The 24887-nt window shown below is 42.6% G+C and overlaps 1 protein-coding gene across 1 annotated transcript in view; it reads left to right on the top strand.

Annotated features, from left to right (window-relative positions):
- Window positions 1-1918: 1918 nt before the first annotated feature.
- Window positions 1919-24887, top strand: part of LOC108929015 (glypican-5-like) — a 135037-nt gene continuing 112068 nt past the window's right edge. The window contains exons 1-2 of the mRNA XM_018743298.2: window positions 1919-2204; window positions 6738-6899. Of these exons, the coding sequence (XP_018598814.1) occupies window positions 2054-2204; window positions 6738-6899 (313 nt within the window). The 5' untranslated portion in view covers window positions 1919-2053. The remainder of the gene's footprint in view (window positions 2205-6737; window positions 6900-24887) is intronic.

Here is a 24887-nt window from a genome sequence, read left to right as displayed (position 1 = left end):
AAACTTGAGGGTAAATCCTTTCATGGTGGCTTTATTAATGAAGCATTTTTCTATAGAAAATGTGGCAATGGGTTATTTTGCTGTTCAAGTATGAAATTTAACAGTAGTAAACTCTTTACACCCTGTTTCCATGTCTGAATTCCATTTAAAAAACCTTTTTACATTAGGTAACGAAGTTGGTCTGTGGCAAGATTTCCTCTATCATTAGACTGTAATGCATTTGTATTCTGAATTACAGGGGTTAAGTTAAACAGTATAGCTGGCACACATTTAAAAAGACAACTCATGTTCACCTGGAAATGCTCAATCTGGGATGATTTTCAAATACGCACAGGCAGGTGTTACTGGAACAAGCCTCATGGTGTGCAAGGTTACAGAAGGTTGCACATCCTGAGATGTTTGAGTAGGAAGTCCTACTTGTTTAATTTTAACCCATCTTCCTGCCTCTGTTGGGATTTAGCTTAATTTTTTTTTTTTTACATTGTGTCCATTTTCCTTTACCAAACAAACACTGCATCTGACCAGAGTCCTGGTCATGCTTTGAATGTGACCAGCTGAGTACGTGTCTTATTTACTATTGTTAAATTTTTTGTTTTTAAATGATTGCTTCCAATACCTCATGTGGTGTGTAGAACTTCTTGAATAAACAAAATAAATGGCCATTAACCTCTCACTGGAGTTCTCTTGTAATGAGGCCTGTGATTGCCTGTGTCAGCATTTCCAAACTAATTTGCTCCAAAGTGCTACAGGTGTGTATGGAAGGGTATACACTTTTGTGTTTAATTTCAGGGGTGCAAGAGTGTTAATGGGAGTGTGAGGTGGGAACACACTAGACTTGTTTAACCCCCTCCTCGGAGACTGAGACACAGTGGAAATTTCAAGTGCTGCAGTTACAGGACAGTTGGGAGCATCGTGATCAGTGCTGCTGCCTTTAGACCCAAAGGTTGCAGGTTCGAATCCCTCCTTGTTCTGTAATACCTTTTAAGCAAGGTACTTGCTCCAAATTTTCTCCCCGATACTACCGAGCTGTGTACTTGTAAGCAGCTTAATATTGCGAGTCGCTTTGGGGAAAACCGTAAGATAAACAAATACATGCATAAATAGAGAAGTCGGTGAACTTTCTCTGACGGGGGATGTAGAATATAATTACGATAATACGTGACGTGTGAATATTTAAAAACTAATTCCAGGATGTCTTGCAGCCGGTTCATGTGCCTCATTTAATTTATATGGTGTTTTTATGGTTTTTTCCTCCTGAAAGTACCCGGTAGATGGCCCTCCATGACCTCATTAGCGCTCTCTCTGGAGGATCGGTAGTCCACACAGAAAACTGCTTCTAATGAAAACGCATTATTTGTGTTTTATCACACATTTAGGTAGTTTGCACAAGAACACTTTGCAGAAAGCCTTACACCCGTTTTCAATTACACAATGAGCATGTAAAAAGAGCCGTTAATCTTTCAAATACAGTCCAAACGGGGATTAATGCATGCTATTTTAAATGACATGATACATTTAAAAAAAAAAAAAACCGCGTCTAATGCTTGGCTACGGCGGATTTGTCAAAAAAGTAACGGTACGGGATGCGCAAGACTGGGACTTAGAAAAGTGTGGCTCTTTCCACCTGGTGGCGCTCTTCTCAAGATGTAGGAGTTAAACACAGCCTTGCTCCCTCTATTTATTTATTTTTTTTTGAAAATGTTCCTTGACAGCTGCTTCTGCCTCCAAAAAGCAGAGGAGCCTGCAGAGAGAGAAGTTCCCACCTCCAGCCGAAGTCCGCAGAAAGTGAATCGGGGTCCTGACGCTGACTGACACACACAGCGTGACGCACTGACACGCTGAGACAGATAGTCAGACAGATAGTGAGACAGATACTGAGAGCGGCTCGCGGACGCGGCAGCCCCGATCGCAATAAAGGCGCAGCAGAGAGTGATGCGCGGAAGGGGCGCGCGCGGCACGGACCAGGGCACCGCGGAGGAGCGCACTTTCCCCGCACTGACGCGGCGCATCTGAGCGCTCCGAGGGACTCGGGGAGGGAGATCTGCTCGCCGACATGGAAGCGCGCAAGTCCTGTTTCCTTGTGCTCTTCGCGGTTTGCGTTGCTCGCAGCCTGGCCGGTGTGAGCGACTGCGATGAAGTTCGCAAAGTTTTCCAGGAGAGGCAGATCGGGACAGTGAAATCAGTGCCGGAGAGACCCAGGAAAGGTAAATATTAATTAAGTACCGTGCGGCCGGGCGGGCTGTCAGCGTCTCGAGCAGTGTTTTTTACTGTAACCCACACGCGTCTCATTCATTTTTACCGCACATGATATTGAAATATACCAGGGGAAGGGGGCTACAACACAAAAACATTAATTGTAACATCCTCTAGGTGACTTTTTTGTAGGTTCACGTTCACTGCAGCTAATTGGTCAATTTGATGCTTTTCAGTTCTGCACATTTACTACTCACGTTCTTCGCTCTCTGTCCGATATTATATTTACTAGCCGAACGGTGGGCAAAATAGTATTATTTCACCTCCGGTAGAGGTAAGTTCAGTTAGAAACAGTGATTCACGGAATGAGACGCGGAGAAATTCCAAGCTCGTCAGTCGTGCGGGTTGTTAGAGTTCTGTGTGTCGCTACGACAACAACAATAATAATAATAATAATAATAATAATAATGAAAGAACTGGCCACTGATAGTGCACAAGCAAGCTCTTAGATCACAAAAAGTGGTAATACGTATAGCCAACAAGAGAAGGGTGGTCCTCCTCACTGTCTGACACTGGGTTAGGGTTAGGGTAGGGCTTGAGTTTCACTGCTTGAATTGTGGTGAAACACAGTATAATGCACACGTGGACCGGTAGACTGGTGCGTCTGAATTAATAAAATGACATATGATTATTAAATTACTTAAAGCATTACCAGTGATCAATTTTCGAAGGAAAACACGTTTATCTGATGATAATTCACTTATCTATTTATGGAGTACTGGGTTTTAGGAAGGTGGGCAAGCATAGTTTTGTTGCGCTGGTTTATTATTTAATTGGTTTTACACACACACTGACTAGAACTGAGTGGTGAAGCCTTGCCTTTCGTCTAATGTAGGCAATGCTGCTGGGCACACCTTAGAGCATAAGAGAGGAACAATGTGCGTGGGGGGACGGTGCCTCTGGACTGCAGTTTTTTAACAAATGGGCCTGTTGTTCACACCAGCACTCTGTTTTGGTCCATCTCAACGCTGTACAATTTACATTTACATTAATTCATTTAGCAGACGCTTTTCTCCAAAGCAACATACATACACACACTCACACTTTCTGAATCGCTTGTCCCATACGGGGTCGCGGGGAACCGGAGCCTACCCGGCAACGCAGGGCGTAAGGCCGGAGGGGGAGGGGACACACCCAGGACGGGACGCCAGTCCGTCGCAAGGCACCGCAAGCAGGACTCGAACCCCAGACCCACCGGAGAGCAGGACCCAGTCCAACCCACTGCGCTACCGCACCCCCCTAGCAACGTACATCTCAGATAAAAAATACAATGAGTCCATTACATTGACAGTTTCTTGGGAAATTTAGGGGCAAGTGTGTGATTTTTTTTTTTTTTTTTTTTTCCCCCCCCATTCAGGGGGCAGCAGGAAATGTACTGGTTAGAGCTTCTGCCTCTCTCACAAAGTACCCGGGTTCAAATCACTCCACCTGCTCTATACCCTTGTGCAGGTACTTGTCCTGAATTGCTTCAGTAAAAATTACCCAATTACATCACTGAGTGTACTGTCTCTACCCGTATGTTGTTGTGACCCTGTGCTGTCAAAAAAGACAGCTCTATAAATGAGTAAACCATTGTAAACTGCTTTGGAGAATCCATAACTAAACAAATCCACCTAAGTATTACTGTTTTATGATTTTGTTCTTTAGGTTGTTTCAGTCCCTCTCCTATACTTCTCTCAAATGAAGACATTCCATTTAATGTTATAAAGTCAAAGCCAAATGCTGAGAATTGCATTTGATGATTTAGGAAAAACACATTGATTGGACACAGGATATGCGCAGTCTTATCCCCAAACATTTTTCTGCACAAGAGTCTTTATGCAGTTTTGTTTCATGTAAACAAATCTCGTTTGAGTGCCCCTAAAATCATTTGCTCTAGCTGGCTGTCATTGCCTAGTTAATCCTTAATCAAGCGACTGGCCGAGTGTTGTGAAAAGCTCAGGTGTTTACTTTGCCCCTTTTGCTCTGTCTCAGGCTGTTCAGGTGAACTGACATGGTGTTGATTTCGTAATGAGGCCTCATATCAGCGGGATATTACTTTTTTATAATGTCAGTTATACAACAACATAAATAAAAAAGGCACATCTCAGGACACTGCACTGCTGCTCTTAGTTTTTATTTCTTTTTTTATTTAGCCCCCAAAGGCATGCAAAATTGCTTTTAAGTATTTTGTCCTCGTTTTGCAATCTAATTGAAACTTTGATGTTACAAGAGACAGTTTGTGTGGCTCCATTTAGTTGTGCTTGAGGTTAAAACGTTCTCTCAGGTTGCTGAGGCTTCTGTGTCCAGTGATATTATGAGGAATAATAAAGTCATAAAGAAGTGACTACGGCTGCTGTCCTTCGGTAGCACATACATTAACTGAGTGAACTGATATGAGAAAAAATGTTGAAAAACTATATAGCTCACTGTAACAGACCAATCGATACAATGATGAAGCAGATTCTTTATGAACATGGTAGTTTAATACGTGCACTTTGCAAAGATAATAAGTATAACATAATCCTGGTGACCTCAGACCCTTGGTGCTGTATGGCCATATCATCAAGACAGCTTGTAAAACACATTCTGCAAAGTGTTGCTCCAACCAAGTAAAACATTACTCAAAATAAATTTTTCTAAGACGGTTTTACCCCCTCAGTGTAAGCAAAAAGCTGTAATCGGTCCACCCTAACAGAACCTCTCTCTTGGATTACTCCAAGTCTCAATGTCAGTGTGTGTTATGGAGTGCAAATATGAAACTGCATATTTTATGATTCTGTTTTGCCATTGCATTCAATTAGTTTAGTTTGAGTGGTTCACAATAATTAGATTTTTCCACTTAAATCCACTTTGGGGTTGTACTGTGCAGGTGGGTTTTTTTGTTCTTGACCAAATGGCTTTAATTGGATTTGGAAATATTAAATTATGTAACAACACTGAAACCCCTTGAAAAATGATATCTCAGAGATATGGAGAGGGGCACAAGAGATAGTGACAATGGAAAACAGTTGAACAGTTTCATTGGTGGAGAGAAGCTCAGTACGTAGTCCTCAGCTTCTGCGCGGATTAGGCCCACTGGTTTGTCTTCCTGACTTACGTGGCAGTAAATTCAGGTGTGTCTGTGGATATAAAAATTTTTTACATGGTAGTGGATGTTTCCTGCTGCTGACATGGAATGCTGACAATTATTATTTAAAATGTATAAAATTTGCAAGAGCAGCTAACCTTTCAATCTCATTTGTTTTTTGGTAGTTGATTTCGTGATTGCATCGGATTACAGCTATCATTTATATCAAATCAACAAAGTATGTTTTGCATTTAGTGTATGTACAATAGTGACTGTGAAAATGTAACATTGGCAGGATTTTAAAGCCATAATAAGATATCTGGGAAAATTATGTGTTATGAATGTATCCGGTAATATCTTGAATTGACCGTTCTGCAGAGTACTAAACTTTTTCTCACACAGAAACATAAATCCTAGAAACAAAGTGTGAGGCTGAATCCATTTTACCACGGTTACCCTGGGCAAGCAAGATATCCTAAAACATCCTCTTGGACATGTTGTCATGGTGAGGTGGGGAAACTCTCTGGGGACGATGCCAGAAGAAGCCTTGCCCTCAGTTCTTTGATTTCTCTCCAAGGTGAGGGATTCTCCCTTAACCTGATCACTCTCCTGTAGGCCTCATCGAGAGCTCCGAAGAGTGCAAAGTGAGGGAACGGTGGCATCCTTGGCAGCACATCACGGCAACCTGTCCCAGCTTGCTTTGTGTTGTTCTTCTGCATTGCTTTGCCCTGTGTCTAAGAATTGGCCTCACAAAGGCCTTAAGGAGAGAATCTCTGGTATCACTGTGTGAGTGCTAAGAATGCTGATTACATCAGTGGTCTGCCTTTCAAAACCATTGTTCAGCATGTATAAAGTAAAAGAGAGGTATTGTAAGCACAAGAGTGTATATGACTCGTGTAGCAGACAGCTGCTACCTTTGGATCTAAAGGTTGCAAGTTCAAATCTCATCTACCCTCTGTAGTACCCAAGGTACTTACCCAAAAGTGCTCCAGTATAAAATTACCCTGCTTTCAAATAGGTAAATAATTGTAGGAAGATTGACATTGTAAGTTGCTTTGGAGTAAAGTGTCAGCTAGGCATAAATGAAGGCATAAATGTAGATGTGTTGACAATACACAAGGCGTGGTTGTTGTAGATGGTGGTCAGTGGCTGTAATGTAAACACATGTGTCTCTGTGATGTGTAAATAAAACAAGCTCAGTTTCCACTTTACTTCATTTTAGTGAGTAGATGAGATGCAAATCAAATGCAAATTGCATGCAATCACTCCTCATTTGGAACCAGAGGTGTGGACAGCACTGGGTTTAATGTCCGATAATTCTAATTATGGAAACTACCCACTTAAATTCTCCTCATTTAGGCCAAGCTATTTTAACACTGCAGTCTGTTATGGCAAGATGATAAGGTATATTTGTTGTCCCGATATCTTCCCCTAGGTTCTGATCTTCAGGTGTGCGGGTCCAGGAATCTAACGTGCTGTAACAAAAAGATGGAGGAGAGATACCAGCTTGCAGCCCGGCGGGACATTCAGAGTTTAGTCCAGAGAACTAGCTCCAGTCTGAAGTTTCTTATTTCCCGGAATGTAGCGACATTTCAAGGTAAGACGTCATCGACAAGCCCACTAATGTGCTGTCGCCTTTGTCAGTGGTGACGCTGAGCAAGCTGGTGGTCCTTGGGATGCAAGCTTCAGTTGGTGCTCCTGATTTTTTGTAGGTTCGTTCGATTTTGAAAAAGCCCACTACCTTTGTGTCGCCTTGCTTGATCAGAATTTCTTCAATGCACATCCATACTAATGGATGTATTGTAGCGTATGAAGATTGCAGAATGTACAAAGTGCTTCTAGGCAAATGTAGTTATAAGAAAATGTGTGATTCTGGAGCAACACATTAAGTACCCTTTTAAAAGGTACAGCAGCAATACCCTGCTGTTTGATTTCCCTCCTAACACTTGTTTACATATATTTGTATTGTCGAAACAAAAAATTATATTTGTAACTTCACGGGCAGGTTTTTCTTTGGCCTGCTGTTAAGCAGGGTTCTTCTGTAGGGTACGAAAGAAAACTTGACATTCTTGTGACCTCAGCCATATTTTTCGCTGCCCACTCCCACCTGAAGGCTTCCTGCAATGTTGCTTTCATGTAATAAAGCACTTAGAACCAAGCTGGAGAAACAAACATGACCCTGGAACAGAGAAGTGAGGCTTTCCAAAGCTGACTCTTACCTGTGCTGTAGCCTCTAATCAGAACCCAGCCGGGCTTGCCCTCCTGCGGAGGTAATACGACATGGGAGTCAACAGTGGTAATTTCCCGCTAAACGGTTTTGTCTGTAGCTGTGTCCCAGGTTCCCTTGGGTGAAGAACCTTTCCAGGCATTCGGTTCCTCTGTATCTAGATTTGCTCCAGCACGATTTAGCCATTCTTGGCTCTGAGAGTTCTACTGTGTGAAGACTTATGTGGAAAAGTTTGTTTTTTGCCCTTAATTAATCTTAATTTTTATTTTCTTATGGCCTCTTCAGAGCTGCTGTTTCTGTTGTGTATTGTTACATTCGGATTTACTCGCATTGATGTTTTTTCAAACTATTTCTTAATAACTTAAGACTATTGCTTAGAGATTTGCTTGAAAATCACCTTGTGATAGCCCATGTCAGCGTTGATACTGAAATAACGTTCATTCTGTAGCTTTGTGTGGAAATCAATTCTTATTTTGCTTTGAAACTGTTCATCACTTTTGAACACTTCACCACTGAGTAATTGAATAACCCTTTTTCCCGGCCAGAATATTATTCACTGTTAAGCCAGTGTGATTTAATCTTTTTCCCCTCATATGTTGCAGTGGAAGATGTGATGGCATTCAAGACGGTGACATATTTGCCTGTGAGGGTTCTTAATTTCTGAGAAACAGCCAGCCTTTGACATTAATCTCCAAGTCAAGTATGCACATTGTTTATCTGTCACCCAGGTGCTATAAAAGTCCTACATGCAGGACTGCCCTTGGGTGTAACCTGTGTAATGCTTGGAGTGGTTTAAATGAGCTTTTTATATGTTTTAAAAAAAATAAATGAAACATGCAATCTATATTTAAAAAAAAAAAAAAAAAAATCTTCACATTTGATAAGACCCATGTTGTCCACTTTGCTGCTCTGTTTTGTAGAATTTCAAACATTTTGTCTGGTTTCCATGGCAATATGGGCAATGTGGGAAAGGGGGTGAGGGCTGTCCAATTTGAGATGATTGAATTAGAGTAGATAGCAGGATACTGAGAAGCTGTTCAGATCTATAACCCATGTTAGGACCTGAAGTGGGATTAAGATACTACATGATATCACGCTTGTGTAATCGCCTGTCTCGGTCTTGGTTGCCCTGGGTGGGCTGTCTCTGTGTTTGATCTGACAGCTCACATTTTTTTCATATCACTGACTCATCTGATGTGCTGGAGTGCATCTCTTCTGCCACCTGCTAATTTATATTTGTCTTGGGGGGGGTGTCAGACTTGTGCACAGCAGGGTATAGGCATGTAATGGGCTGGTTACCATAGGCCTTGGGGATGAAAAACATAGCTAAGTTAGGTGCTCTCAGCAGGTCATGTATTTGTCCATTGTTTGGGTGATGTGTAAGAACTTTACAACTGCAGATGAAAGGCCAACACTCTCCTCGGGGGGGGTTAACATTCAGTTTCCAAAAGGTTATGCCTGGCAAGACCGTGAGGCCCTAGCATTGGCTGCACACGTGTTGACTGGATAAACAGCCATAAAATAAATAAAACTAAAGCTTTCGTGAGCTTTGAGATGGCAAACAGTGGGGTTTGTACTGGGGAAACCAGTATGGAAACCTGCAGATGCAGTTCTGGAAGCGCAGGCAAAGAAAGTCTGTAGTTTGTTTATTGCCAGATCAACGCTGTGATCGCTGAACTATGCTTTTCGTGTTGCAGGAACAAACCGCTTTTTGTATCGATCCTCATCTGTGTCGTTAGCACTTTTGAGTGTTTGCAAGCACATTTTTTGTTATTGCTCACTACCATTTTTCTGGTTCATGGATGAAACTAAGTTCATGCTTGCTTCGGTTTTCCTAGCTGCACGAGGGTCACCGAATGATCCCTCCTCTCCATCTGCAACAAATAAACAGATGTAATTGTATGCCTCACACATGGCTGTTGCCTTTATCTTCCCTGCATGCGGCTCAAATATGTTGCATGCTCCGCATGTGCGCTGTTGGTTATCAGAGTCCCTCAACTGGTAACAGACCATAATTCTGCCGCTGTCCCTGCTGTCTGCAGCACGAGGCCACACAGCTGTCCCTTGTTCTCTAGCTCATGACTGCCGATTCAGAGCAAAATTGGCATTAGCACTTGTTAGACAGTCTGCTGAATTTGGAGTTTTACATGCGACACCATGCCCGTTTGTGTTCCACGATATTTTGGGGGGTCTTACATCAGCAGGAGGCAAGGGTTGAAGTAAAGAAGAACACTGAGCTCTTTGGCGTTGCTCTTTTGTTCAGTCCTGGTTGGTGCCGTGCTATCAACTCATTGCGGGGAGTCATTGTAGGACCTGTTGGTTCTTTTTCAGCAAATCTGGTAGACGAGGCAGGGCGGCACAGTGATGCAGCTGCTGCTTCGCAGCTGCTCAGCTGTTGGTCCAGCCATGGGTTTGAACCCAGCTCTGTTTGTCTAATGTGTGGATGTTCTGCATGCTTCCACAGTGCTTCCTTCCACAGTCCAAAGACCTGGGTTTCAGGTGGATCGCAGTGTGTGTGTGTGTGTGTGTGTGTGTGTGTGTGTGTGTGTGTACGTGTACATTTACAATTTACATTTATTCATTTAGCAGATGCTTTTCCCCAAATCGACATACATCTCAGTGAAAATACAATTTGTGCATCACGTTAGGAGAAAGACATTGCTGCAGACATGTGATTAAGTAAACCTAGTTTACTTTCCACTTGATGCACCGATGCTGATCACTCGAGTAATTGCATAAAACGCAGGATAGATGAATCCTTGATGACCTTCCTACAATTTTGTTTTTTGATAAGGTACACAAACATTCACATACAATGCAGGAATAGTGACTGTGTAAAGGCTTATCTGGGGATAAGTATAAGTATATATGGTGTATAATTATCGTACTCAGAAAAAACTCACAATATGTGTAAGGTGTGCCCTGCCTCACACCTTATCCTTCCAAGCTAGGTTCCAGACCAACATGACTCTGCACTGGAAAAGAGGTTACTGATATTTGGTGGATGTGGGGGTAGCTTAACTCATGGCTCTGAACATTGTGTGTTTGTTGCTGCAATTGAAGAAATACTGGAATTCTAAGATAGATAGACTACGACTTGGATATGGCTCAGAATTCTAGATCCACGTAGCCTGGTATGATGACTTGCAAAATTCAAGGCTGCTGGCCATGTGGAATCCCAGAAATCGAGTTCCAGAAAGAGTTCTGGACATCTGGACTTGAGCAATATGTACCTTTTGTGAATCCTCTGAGATTCAGACCCAGGACACCGGCATACACATTGAGTGCGTTACTCGCTGTTCATCGAGCTGATGGTCTGACAGGTTGTAGATGAACTATGTGAAAGGAATGGTGGTGTTCATGATCCTTGTAGTGACTGATGCCTATCAGCACCTGTGGCTCAGCAGCAACTGAGGACCACATCTCGAATGACAGAGTCAAATGAGTAATGGAATCATTTCCCATGACGCCCAAAAACGTTAATTTCACCTTGTCATTTACATTTAAATTTGCTTTAATTCATTTAGTTTTTCTCCAAAGTGACGCACAATTCAGAGAACAATACAAAGAGTGCATCAACACCAACAGAAGGAAAGATTTGGAAGCGGATACGTGATTCTTGAGTACAGTGAATTTGGTAGATATCACCGTATGAAATAGTATACATCACACAAGTAGCTGCACATTGGTTTTTCCATTAAACAAATTCTTATTAAACGTTGTTAAACAGGTAAAGATGGACACTTAGGAGGTATGGGTGGTACCAATTTCACTGCTGGCGATCAAAAACTCCTCATAGCTAACAGAAAAAAAGATCACAAACTCAACAATCCAGCAAAACAAAAGTAACAAAAACTCAAAAGATGAACTGACTGGGATGAGATTTTGCGGGCTGTAGCAAAGTGTGACATTCTGTTCTGCTTTTCAGGAGCATTTCCTAATTTTCTGTTTTTTTTTTTTTTTTTTGGTACAGAAGGTCTGTGCATACAGGTGGTGCAAAATGGATCAAATAATTTTTCACCAGAAATGATTTGATAGAGAAATTTTGGAAGGGATCCGCTGAGCAACAGGCGCCTTTGTGTGTCGGACGGCTGCGACAAAGAGACGCCGTTATTTTATTCCGTCAGCGGGTTTGAAAAACACATTGCGAGCATGACTTGTATCTTAAAGTCCTTGCTCATTGGCATCACAATGCCCCATTCCTTTTTTAGGATTCAGAGAGAGGATTTTATGTTCCTTCACGCTGCCAATACAAATGCAGCCATTCGCTTTTCTCCTTGTCAAAAGCACAGCATTTTGCTGCTAATTGCTTTGGCTCTCGAAGAATCTCACTGTCTGGACACCATGTTGTCATCTGAATGCTGGTGACTGTCAGTATGAAATCAGATATACATTGCCGAGGGGAGTGGCATCAAGTCCGATCTCTTTGAATGTGCAAATGTGCAGTGTTTGCTTTGTGGTTGTAAACAACAGAGGGATGTTTGCCACCAGTTTTGCTATTGTCGGTGTTGAAACACAATCTGTTCTAGTCTGCATTGGATGACATCCCTGCTACAAGCAGGCCTAAGGTACCTGCACATGGCATCAGTTTTGTACTCTTCTTAAAAAATCATTTCAAAAACACTTGTCAACCTCTGAAGCTGATGCTTATTGCTTGTCTCTCGGATTTGTTTTCCTTAAAGGACCGTTATTTGTGGTTTTGTCAGATATGTATGGTTGGGGAGGTTCCTCATCCAGTCTGCGTGCTGCACTCGTCTAGGCTTTATGCCCTTTAACAACAGTGTAAACACTGACATTACAGACGGTTTGGCTCAAAGAGGAATGCCATTCATATGGAGCCAGGGAAAGTTGCTATAGCTCCGAGGGGAACGGCAACGTGGAATCTCCCTGCTTTGTTTGCCTATTTTTATTTGAACTCTTTTTTTTTTTTGATGGAAACAAATGATGACAATGAAAATGACCCCGCAGTGGATACCTTCATTTTGGCGAAGGTCTTGGCAGCGGGTGTGCTGAATATTTATCCAATTTACCGCGTGGGGGGCGTAGCCTGTTGATGTGAACCCCTGGTCTCACAGCACTAAAGAGGCATTTTACATTTTCCACTTGTGAAGAGCAAGGCCTGGTTAAGAGCCAAGTGGCCCTCTTGCTTCGCGGTGTCGCTCGGATCCACGCAATTAGCACGGTGCTCTTTCATTCTAAAATTACACAAGAGCACACCCCTGGGAGAGGGAAATATTCTTGACCGACTTTTTACTCCCGTCAAGATCTCCTGCTGAGATCAACAACACACGGTCAGGAAGCTGAAGAATAAGAACAATGGCTCCACTGTGTATTGTATCCTCTGGAAATTTGAATCTTATTTCAATAAAGCTCCTTACAGGGAAGAGCGTGCTAGACCACATGCTGGGTATGTGCTGTTTTATTTATTGCCGAGAAAGCAATGCTGAACACCGTACTGTAACTACCGCTTTCCAAACTTATTAAAGATCCCAGGCCATCTTGATTTTTGACTCACCTGTACTCCACCTTGAAAATTCATGTAAATTTCATTAAGTCTCTTGGGGGGGGGTTGAAGCACAAGACGATGGCTATGCAGACCTAACAACATGGTAAAGACACACTCTTTTTGTCTATGTGGGCATGTGCCATACTTGTAGTCTCGATGTTATGCATCTAGAAACTCACACATACACACACGTTTTCAGAACCGCTTGTCCCATACGGGGTCGCGGGGAGCCGGAGCCAACCCGGTAACACAGGGCGTGAGGGGGAGGGGACACACCCAGGACGGGACGCCAGTCCGTCGCAAGGCATCCCAAGCGGGACTCGAACCCCAGACCCACCGGAGAGCAAGACTGTGGCCCAACCCACTGCGCCTCCCACATCTAGAAACTTCTCCTTATAATTTACTAGGCAATAGAAAATTCAAGTTCTTCTATAGCTGAAGTTCCTTCTGTAAATATTGGGATGACCAAAGTGTTAATTCTCTTCCGCTCAAGGATTTAGCATTTGATCGGCATGACAATTCAGAAGAGCTCTGGAATGACTGAACATCCTTCTGGAACTTACTAGAAAGTGCTGTGTGATTATACCTGTGAAATATTCTGATGTTTTCACCTTCTCCCTTATTCTGTCTACACAGAGACATTTGCAGTTTGACTCAGGGTTGTTCTTAATACTCTTAAAACAGTAAACCATGAACAAATGTTATTTGCAAATGAAAATTAACAGAAAAAGTGACTAAAAATGAAAAACTCAAAGGCAGGTTGGAATATTTACTCTGTCATAAATCTTCCCTCAGCTGGCAAATACTGCATAACCACAGATTACAATCAACTTGCTGTTGCATTACTGAAATCAAATTGTTTCACACACTCCGCATTGGTTATGGGCTCATGATAAGCAAATGCAGACTATAAAAGAAAACAGAAACACAATTGAACATTATAAACAACAGATAACTGTATGTGGCTGGAGGCCATAAACATTTAGATAGCACTCTCATCCACAGTAGGACTGTCACAATATGACATCATTAATAGCGATTCATGTTTTGGTTAAAAAGAAGAGAATATCTCCATTAAACCACATAAAATGGCTAAATATGTTAAAAGGGAGTATGTTTTGTGAAAACAATAGCACACTTTATCGTTACATTATTCACTGAAGTATACACTATTGTTGCTGTCCAGAATGGCTTCTGCAGAATTGATAGGTTGTCTTATAGCAGAGAAAACCCTAAAAACTTTTTTTCAAATCTTGTAAAATTGAGATTGTGAGTCCTGAGAATCAGAATTCATTTTTTTTTTTACTAGTTGATGTTCATTGCAGTAGTGTGTGGTGTTGGTCTTATCTATTGTATAAGTCAACTTCAAGGAGTTACAGCTAAGAATCTGACCCATGCATACTGGGAATTTGCTGTTCTTGGACGCCTGGCTGGGAGCCTGAGCAATGTAATGTGATCTGCAACACTACTACAACAGAGTCGACTTTCTAGTGATCGGAATCAGAGAAATGAAGATGATTCTGTCTTGATGTAACGTGGTACAGACTGAAAACATATGTATGAAATAAAAATACGTTTACTGTGTAAATCTCCTCTAGGATCCAAACGAAACTAAATCTCTTGGCTGCTTGTTTCCAGAATTAGATGTTTTATCCTTTGTGGCTGTCAGAGTTTTAGAAGAGAGGTCACATATTCTTTACGTTTACCCTCCTTATTTATGAAGAATGTGAAATGTCATTGTTCTATTTTTACCCTTGAAAATGGCACGCTTTCTCAGTGATTTCGCACAAGTTGAAACCAAGTTTGCTTTTGTGTGCCGGTATGTTTGCAGGGCTGTCCTACATTGAGTGTGGCACCAAACACTTCTTGAGGAGAAAAACATATATTCTTTCATGTTTTCTTTTAGCCACATCCTTATAAATAAGTTATGTTTGCGCATTTGTTTGTGTCCAAAAATGTATTATTGAACTATAATACATGGAACTTTCCAACTGATAAAAAAAAAAAAAAATGTTGAAATTATTCCAGTTAGTAGAAGTTGTTTACAAAGGAAGTACCTCTGACTAGATATTTAATCAGACAGATAATCAGTGTATCACCGTAAAGGGCATAATTGCAGGTCCCTCCCTGGAATTTGAATACTCAACCTTTTTTGGCCACAGGTCCAGTTCCCGCTGTTGCTATAAAAATCTTGGGATTAGTACAAACTGCCTGTTTACGTGCTCTACGCAGAAAAGCGGACAGCTTAACTCACTGATTTCCACCCCTTTACTGGAATTCTAAAGTTGACTTGGCAGTTTTCGCCCTGTAATTTTCACCCCGGCCCAAAGACAAAACAAAGGGGAATGCGCACCAGTAATTGTTTGTTTCGTGGGTGAGGCACTCTACAATTGTAGGATTGCTTCGAAAACTGTGACGCTAAATAAGTGCGTACCGTTCTGGCTGTCATCTTCCAGGATCCGGTCGATATTTCTGGCACTTTACTGGCCTCTCAAGCTGTGTGCGTGTAAATCATGCACAGAAGCCTTATTTTGCATTTACACCTTCGCGATCTCCTTTCTGTGCGTAGCCATCCTCAGCGGAAAGAATGTCTGCAATTTACCGGGAAAGTCCTTGTTAACAGTCTCGCTCCCTTTTGTTGAGCCCAGTAATGTGGTGTTAGATCTCAGGGTCAAAAGCCTGCGTGTTTGTCACATATTGGCCGCTTGCCTCGGAGGAAATTGCAGTATTTGAGTTTTGCGCATATTTGTGGGATTCTCTTTCTTCTTTTCAATGTATAGTTTGCTTTTCTTGGCACAATCACATGTGACTTTTTTTTTTCTTTTCTCAAACATCAAGGTTATGATTTTTTTTTCCTTTTTCATCTGGAAATTAATTTCAGACTATTGTAAACTATTGTCAAGGCACTGTGGATTTTTTTTTTTTTTTTAATCAATAAACTGCAGAGTGCTATTTAGAGAATAAGGCAGCTTAGATCCATACATCGTTTAAATGCTTTGTGAAGCTCTGTTTTCTGAAAGTTTTCACAGTGATCGAATCCCAGATTCTTCTGACAACTTAAAACCTCTTCGCTGGCAACATCCAGTGTTAACAATGTTATTCATGTCAACAAGGAAAAGTCCTGGAATGTAAGATTGCATGTTTGAAATACTGTTTTGACAAAGCCGACAGAGGAATTATTCATCCTGAGCAGAGCTTTAAAGTCCCCACTGGATGAAGTGAGGAGTGTTAACTGGCCCAAGGATCAAGCTGTGCCGTGTAGTGTTCTGGGTTTGGGCCTCAGATTTTAGATAGCGGCCGTTTCCCCGGTTACAGCCTATTGAGTGATGGCCAGTTGCACCTGGTGCACCTCGCAGAACCGGGGAACAGAACTAGCAGAGAAACTCTTGGCATGTTGTGTTGCGTGATCTTGGCCTTTTACACAATGTTTGCATTTTAATGAATGTTTCTGGACTCCATTCTGAAAGCAGAACTCAAATTCCAGAGTGTCGTTGTTTGGCAACCACTTTTGACACGTTACATGCTTAGAATTTTTCTTCTAGCTAAATTAATTATTCAAGCAGCTCTACAACATTTATACCTGAATACGGTACATTTCTAAAAATTATAAAACTGTATATACTAAGTGGAAGCATACATGTATGTTATAATGTACAAGTAATTTAGATATCACTTTTATAGAGCTGGTAATTCGAAGAAACAATATGTGATTTTTTTTTTTTTTTTTTTTTTTTTTTTTTTTTTTTTTTAAATCTGGAGGTTAAACAGCAGCACCCCTGAAGGAATTTGAACCTGAAGCTCACTGGTTGTAAGTCAAATTCTCGCACTCCACACTCCTTCCCACAGGAATTGCCCTGACGTCTGTAATTCCTGGCCATATCTCCTAAGCCGGCAATCCTCGAAATGAGTGATGATTTGTTTCAACTCTGTTAGTCAACTCCCTTTTCTGCAGTAGCCCAGCCAGTTATTTACAGCAAGTATAGTTATGTTTTTATACCGTCCTAATGCTAGTCCACTGGTATTAAATTAAAAAGATGTGTCCAGCCATGACAGCTGAAGAGAGCTCTTCAAATCACAAGGGAGGAGTACTTCACATGCAATAAGGTAATTCAACCTAAAATTACAGTCGACAGGTAATATTAAAAATTACTATGATCATAAAAAATACTGGGCGTCCAAGCAATTTATGCAAAAAATGTAATTTCAGAGTGAACGTAACCTTGATATGCATAGACATCTGTTCTTCACAGACAGAACACTCAACTTTTTCTTTAAACTGTTTTTCCTCAGCAGTTTAAAAACTTGATGTGTTTTAAAATGTAAATAAGGTGCGGAGAAAAAGTATTTGACCTCATTTCCAGTTTTCTTTTTTTTTTTTTAAAAAAAAAAAAGATTTTTTCCTTAAATTTCATCAGATCTTTTTGCCAGTTCTTGCAGCACACATCCAAGGAACCCAGAGTCTGAGGTCTTCAGGGTTGCTCCCCCCAACCCTTTCCCTGGTGTGGAAAATAATGAACTGTGCAGTCATAGGTGTGGAAAAAGTGGCTGTCCCCTGACTTTAACCAACCTGCTTAGGGGGTAGTTAGTCATTTGTTTGAATGGGGTAAATGTTCATGCACCGTGACTTTATGATCATGTCCAGATTAGTCTTTACACAGCCGCTGCTCCTGTATTGTATGTAAATGTATATGTACCTTTTAAAAAAAAAAAAGTAGGAAGGTGATCAGGATTAGTCTATCTTGGGATTTGCGCACCTACTCGAGCAATGAACATTGGTGCGTAAAGTGGAAAGAAACAAACTATGTTTACTTCAGAATCAAACATCTACAAAAATGTCTCTCTTTCTCCTAATGTAATGCACAAATTGTATTTCTCTGAGATGTATGTCTCTTTGGAGAAAAGCGTCTACCAAATGAATAAATGTAAATGTAAATGAACATGGTCAGGCCTGACTTAGGTCACCCCTGTTCCATATAATTTTCAGTTACTTAAAGCATCACCAGCAAAAGTCAAAGAGGCAAAACTGTCATGCTGCACTCAGGAAACCAAACCGAAGGTGTCAAGTGCAAGTGCTTTGTAGCTGTAAAGAGTAGACTAGTAGCAGCGTCAGGGATAGGCGAGGGTTGGTCGATCTTCGTACTTTGTTCAGGGAAGCACACAAAATCCAGAGTCACCGTCGCGGAGCAGAGGGTCAAGGAGCCAGAGAAACCAAACTGGAGGAGCACAGCACGAGGAAGGAGGAGGGAACAAGGCAGGAGACAAGGAGAAAGGGACTTCGCTGTAGATTGCTAGGACCTGCTTCTTCTTAAGATGAGGTTCCGCAATCGGGTGTTTCCGAGTTGCCGCTTTTACTCTATGCCCGTCCTCCCTAATCACCCACAGTGGGGTCGTCGGGCACGCATGACAAAAACTGAGATTCACTGGGGTGCTAGATCATGCCACACTCAAAGGAAATTTCTGAAGACCTCTGGAGAAAAGCAGCTGAAGCCTGTTCTTCAGGACAGGGTAACACTGCCAAGTCTAAGGCTTGGAAACTCAGCTGAACCACGGTCAGAGCCATCTCTACCGTACTGTACTGTGGTTGGTATTAATGCAAGTACTCTATAAGAGAATACAAAAGATGCTTTATTCTATGCTTAGATAAGTGCCTGTTTGAGGGATTTTAAACTGGAAGGGGAGGTATTATGCCCTGCGAAACTGTCTCAGTCTCTCCGCTTCCTCCATGGTTTTCCATCTGGAAGTAGAAACATGCAGATACGATTACATAATTATGGTCATATACTATTAGAGGATCCATTTTGACAGACACACGTAATTAGGCAATTAGAGTAAGGCTCCTAGGCTCAAGTAACTGGTCCAGTGCTGAAGTCTTGTTTGTACTGTTAATTCCCCTCCAAGGTTTCATTTTAATAACCTTATTCTTGTGTAGCGATTGTGTGGTGTATGTATAGCTAGCTAAGCAACTACAGTGGAAGTCAGAATGTAACTGCAAGGCCGCGTAATGCCCAGTATCTGCTGTTTTCTTCAGAATTGTCTCAGGTCAAAATGAAACTGAGCTATGAGTTATGAATTGTTATGACTGTCATGATTTGAGTCTTAAGCTGCAGTATTAGTGATGTTAAGTCTCCGGTTCTTGTGCTTGAAGACGGAAAATGAAAGTGGTAATTGTTTCTCTTCGATGTAATGCAATTTTTAAAAGTCATTTCTCTAAGTTTGTACCTTGTCTCCTTTCGTTAATGCTAGCCATCGATCTTCAAATCAAAAATTCACTTTTTTTAAGGTCAGATTTTAATAATGCCCATGCTGACTGTAAGGTGTACTTTATGAAACTTGATGATCCCCAATTCAAGATCTGGAATTAATATACAGGAAGGTGGAAGGTGGTGAGTAGCGGGAGGGTGTCCGTTGACGGCGTTCCCTTCTTGCGTGGGGCACAGCGGGGGAGCTGTGGAGGAGGCTGGCATGTGTTGACATTTGGCTTCAGCATGTGGAGGCTGCTGGGGTAAGTACTGAATGACACGTATGTGTTCCTTCCCTGCCACGTTCGGCCCAGACGTGCAGCATAAGATCCCCTTCTTCCCTAAGGAGTGTGCAAATCGGCTTCCTGTTAACCCGCCATGGGGGGGTGCCAGTCTGCTGTTTTCCTGGTTTCTCATTTCAGCCGGACCTTTCCTTCAGTTTCAGAAGGGGAAGCGTTGTTTCAGTTTCTCAACACTTGTGAACCCTGCCATATTTTACCTGCATCTTTCCGAGAAGCAAACGTTGAGCTCAGTAGCTGTGTGATGTCGATTAGTCTTAGCCAGCTATTTTGAGCTCGAGGCATGAAAAAAGATGGTGTGTGTCTCGGAGCGATGCAGCTGGATCTTGATTAAAAACAAAAAAGAAATGAGTCAGCAGGATCCCGGGCTGGCAGCCGACGCAAAGCTCGCTCTGTCGGAGTGGGCCGTTGGTAAACAGCGAAGCTCCGCTCCAGAACTCTGCCACCGTACTCCCAAAGAGGACTCTCGGAACGGGCTCTGCAATTTATAACCCCAAAAACAGTTCCAAACACATCTATCGATTGGACTGAAATACGTGCTGTATGAATGCGCATGATTTTGAATAATCTTGCTTCTACTTTTGCAACAGTTTGTTGAGACTGCACTGGAAAATCTTTTCCATGTGTGTTATGGGTGGAAAAACACTTTTTCGCTGGGTACTGCTCAGAAGAAATCATAGTGCACATTTGCTTACTTAAATACCCATCATCAGATTTCGGGTTGGGGATTTAAAATATTAATTATCCTCTGCTTTTAAATTCTGATAGCCATGAGGGTTTGGATTCAGGAGTTCTATGGAGTACGGGTTTGGATAAAGCTCTGTTTCATCTCGGATGATGAGAGCGGGCTGACAGCGAAAAATGAACATATGTTGTCTTTAACTCCCAACTGTGTTGTATTTTACCATGTACCATTTTGCATGTTACCTTAGAGGAACCATTCAGCCATCAGCCACTTGTCCAATGTGGGATTGCAGTGATCTGAAACCAATCCTGGAAGCAAAGGGTATATGGGTACACTCTGGCCAGGACACCAATCCATCACAAGTCTCACACACACACATTTTTGGAACCACTTGTCCCACACAGGGTTACGGGGAACCGGAGCCCAACCCGGCAACTCAGGGCGTAAGGCCGGAGGGGGAGGGGACACACCCAGGACAGGACACCAGTCCGTTGCAAGGCACCCCAAGCAGGACTCGAACCCCAGACCCACCGGAGAGCAGGAGCCGGTCCAACCCACTGCACCACCGCACCCCCTCGTCATCACAAGTCAATCACACACATTCACCTGGCAACTCAGAGACACTCATTCCCCTGAAACACATATCTTTGGACTGTGGGAGGAAACCAGAACATCCAGAGGACACCCTGGGGAACATGGAGAGAACATGCAGACTCCACACACCCTGAGCTGGATTCAAAGCCATAGCCCAGGAGCTTGGAGATACCAGTGCAACTCTCTGTGCCACAGAGCATCCCGTAAACAGCCACAGATCAGTGAGTCCAGTTCAGATTTTAGAATGAATAGTTGTTGCTTGTGGACTTAATATTTGAGTACAAATAATATACACGTTGGTTTTCAATTTGAAAATGCACTTGTCAGAAACCCCATGCTCGTGCTAAAAGCACCATGCTACCGTCATGTCTGGTTTTTACAGTGTTTCTTAGATGACTGGGGAAACCTGGATCAGTTCCCATGCAGGGCTTGCTCCAAAGGGCCATGAAAGGTTTATTATTTTCACAGCCCTTAACTTATACAAGAACACAGTAGTGTTTCTGTGCGTAAAAGCCCATCATTGAGTGGGCGACACTCTTTCCTACTGACGGTCACACGTTAGCTCTGAAACCCAATGGTCCAAGTTTGAGGTCTTCAGGGTTCCTCCCCCCAGCCCTCTGTTTGTTTTGAACTGCCGACTAAGGACCGCGTTCCCCTCCCTGCATGGAGCACCGGAGCACTTCTGAAGTGCGGCGACAAGCCCCGCGCCGGCCGGCTCCTCAAATATTGATTTAAAATGTCCGGGAGGCGAGAGAGAAAGAGCGCGAGAGCAAAAGGAGACGGAACATTTCCCAAGGTTTTGAGCCATCCAGGTCAAATCAGAGCCATCGTGTTTCATCCTCGGCACTCAGCTCCCATCATATCTGCAGATTGTGTTCCCTCTGTTTGTGGAGATAATGGGCAGCAGGGAGAAGAGCGGTTAAAGAGACAGACTTTTATCCTGAAGGTTGCCAGCTGAAGTTTCTGCAGAGGCCCTTTCAGCATGGCCTTAATATGAATTTTTCAGGAATATCAGGCAGTGTGAAATGTTTGACAGTAAGTTGATTTGGCAAAAGCATTAGCTACTGCATAAATAAGAAACTCCGAGAGCAGCATCATTAGGTGTTTCCATAGAACAGTTCGCCAGGAGCAGGTTGCAGTCTCAAACTGTGTGCCAACATCTCAGAGCCGAGGAAACAGGTCTCTTCTTGCTCCAGCAGTCATACATCACTGGGTGTGTTTGTTTTCTAGGAGGAAAAGGTCCTTGCTGGAATTTGAGCTTTGAGCAACTGGCGTCCTTCTGAAGGGTGTGTTGTTGTAGTGGTGGCCCCCGTGAGTTTCTCTGTAATCGTGGCATCACCTCACTGTGTCCTTGTGCATTTGTGGTAAGAGTAGATTGAACCCCTGCCTTAAACAGAGAGCTCTGCAGGAGTAAACAGACAAAAAAAACTTTGGATGCAAACACATGAGTACTGAACCATAGCTTGTGCCTTTGATACCACCATTTGGCTGTTATACATCACTCAGGTAGCTGCCTATAGATATGAAATACATGGATAATCATAACACAGTGGGATGCAAATTTATGGAGCTGTTAGGAGATCAGCAGAAATATGGGTGTGAAAGATGTGCTTTGAGACCTCTCTTTATATTAGGAGGGATTCAGCACTGCTGAGGTTGAAAGGGAGCTCATGCTACCATTTTTGAGACAAAAACAAAATACAGTACCCTTATAATGTATAAAAATAAAAATTAAGAATTATACACATCTTGATATGACCAAATGTGGACATGAGCAGCATACCATGGATACAAACACTGCATCCTATGAAATGATTTGAGTATTATCATAATAGGGGAGAGTTAGAAAGTGGTGGACAGCTGACAGTGTACAGGAAACCATGAACACATGCAGTGTCTGGTTGGAGTTGGAGGGTTGAGGCATCTGGGATGCTACAACCGCACAAGGAGAAGATTCCTTAATGGTTTATGCTATTCTTGGCATAATGTGGGGAAAGTGACCTGCAAAAACACAGTTGATGCACGGTTTGGGGATGACTGCTCACAGTCCCATGACCCATCTGGTTTGAACCAAAACTCGATTAGTAAAATCACACAGTTAGGAAATCACAAGAGTCACATTGAGCCCATTTACACTTACATTGATCTGCTGGTTTTCCCAGGTGTTCCCATGAAGGCCTGTGTGAAGTTTTGTTTAATGTATGCAACGAGGGCTGAGATCGTGCTAAAGCGGTGCTTCTGCAGCCCTCTAAAGCTTCTCTTGGACACCACCTCCCTCGCTCAGCTCAGGTAGCTTCATCGAGGCCTCAGCTTTGTTCAGCCTTCCAGTGCTGGCAGAGTGGGCTGCTTTGCTTGGAATGTGGACCTTACTTCTGTGAGCGTGTAATAATGTATTTGGAGAAAATATTTGCACAAGATTAGGGACTGATCCCGCTGTCTTGCTGTACCTGTCCAAAAGCAACATGGTGTGCAAATGAAACTATGAAAGGTCCGTGCTTTGGAATTGCTGTGTGTGGGTGTGGGTATTGTAACATCATTTTAAATTAACTGTTACATTAATAAATAAAAGATTCCCTTGTCATGGACTGGTGTGTCCTGGGAGGATCCTGCCTTTCACCCTATCCTTCTGGGATTCTGGGATAAGCTCTGGATCTCTATAGCCCTGCAATGGACAAGAAATTATTGTGAATGAATGAATGAATGAATGAATGAATGAAAAAGAGGTGAAACTTCTATGAAAGGACTTTAATATTTTTTTTTTTATTCTCTGATTATCGGAGCAATCTTAATAGCATCAAGGAACTTGGCATTTTATCTCAACAAAGTATTTTTCTCTTTATGTCTGCTGTACTAATTCAATGAAAGTCACCCGTTCCAGTTAATTTAGGGATCTTCCAGCGGTGTCAAGCAAAGGAGCGCCAAAGAATGGCAATGTTTTGTTTAAGAACAGTCTCCTTTTGTTTGCCCAACCGTAGCACCCTTTTGTACTTCAAAGCTGTCGCCTTGAAACGCTGAGGCCACGGTGAATAGGTGGGCTGGAACTTACTGAAAGGGAGACGGCGGAGGGAGGTGACATTACCTGGCCTCTTTTTAACATAAGAAGTAGATATGGTGGAAAAAAAAGAACGGACTGAGAGTCGACAGAGAGCTGAAGAAACTGGACCCGCTCTTTCTTGCATCGACTCTGAAAGTGGATGTTTGGCAGAGTGTTGTCCGCAGCAACGCCGCTTCCCACTTGATCCGTGAATGAGCCGCCTTTTGGTTTTCCCGCAGCTGGATCCAGATAAGTAGACCTTCAGAATGTCTCGTCGGTGACTAAGCTGCCTTCTGCGCTGAGTATTAAATGTCACGTGTATCTTGTGGTCCGGGGTTTTCGGTGCGGTTGAAACCCTAACATCAGAATTGCCTCCTCTTTTGTGTAATGCGTTTATGAGCAGAGCACATGGAAATGCTTTGAAGTTATGACAGCTGGATCCTAGCAGTGACCCTCACAGATGTCCAGTTATGTGTCCTGAGCTGCTCTACAGGGAGCAAGAAGATGTAGAAGGTAGGAAGGAAGGGGTAGGACATGTGGGGATCCCTACTGTCACAGGTATTGCAGCGCAGGAAACACAGAAAGGGAAAGAGAAGATGGGAATCTTTTTTGTATGTCAACCAAATTTTTTCATTGCCGAGGTGGGATACTCAAGTGGCTGCCATGGTAACACACCCTGCATTGTTGGACTGTTGACCTACTGGCTCAGGACTGCACTGCCACACTTCCACCTACCCCCCAACTTGGATTCAATTTTGGCTTTGACTTCCTAACTTACCCTGTCTCACACTTGAGTGTGAACACGATGCTGATCTCTACATGATGACACACACAAAGACACAGAAAAAAACAGTCACTCATACATGTGAAACCACACACTCTCACAGTCCTGCCTATGCATACATGTAGTTTTGCATACATGTGGTCATGTGTCCATGTACAAGAATGTATGTGGTGTAAGGCACACACACACGGGCTTGAATCTGACAGCCTGTGTGGAG

This window comes from Scleropages formosus, chromosome 12 (genome assembly GCF_900964775.1).
Source record: "Scleropages formosus chromosome 12, fSclFor1.1, whole genome shotgun sequence".
NCBI classification, from domain to species: domain Eukaryota; kingdom Metazoa; phylum Chordata; class Actinopteri; order Osteoglossiformes; family Osteoglossidae; genus Scleropages; species Scleropages formosus.
This window is presented reverse-complemented; position numbering and strand designations above follow the sequence as displayed.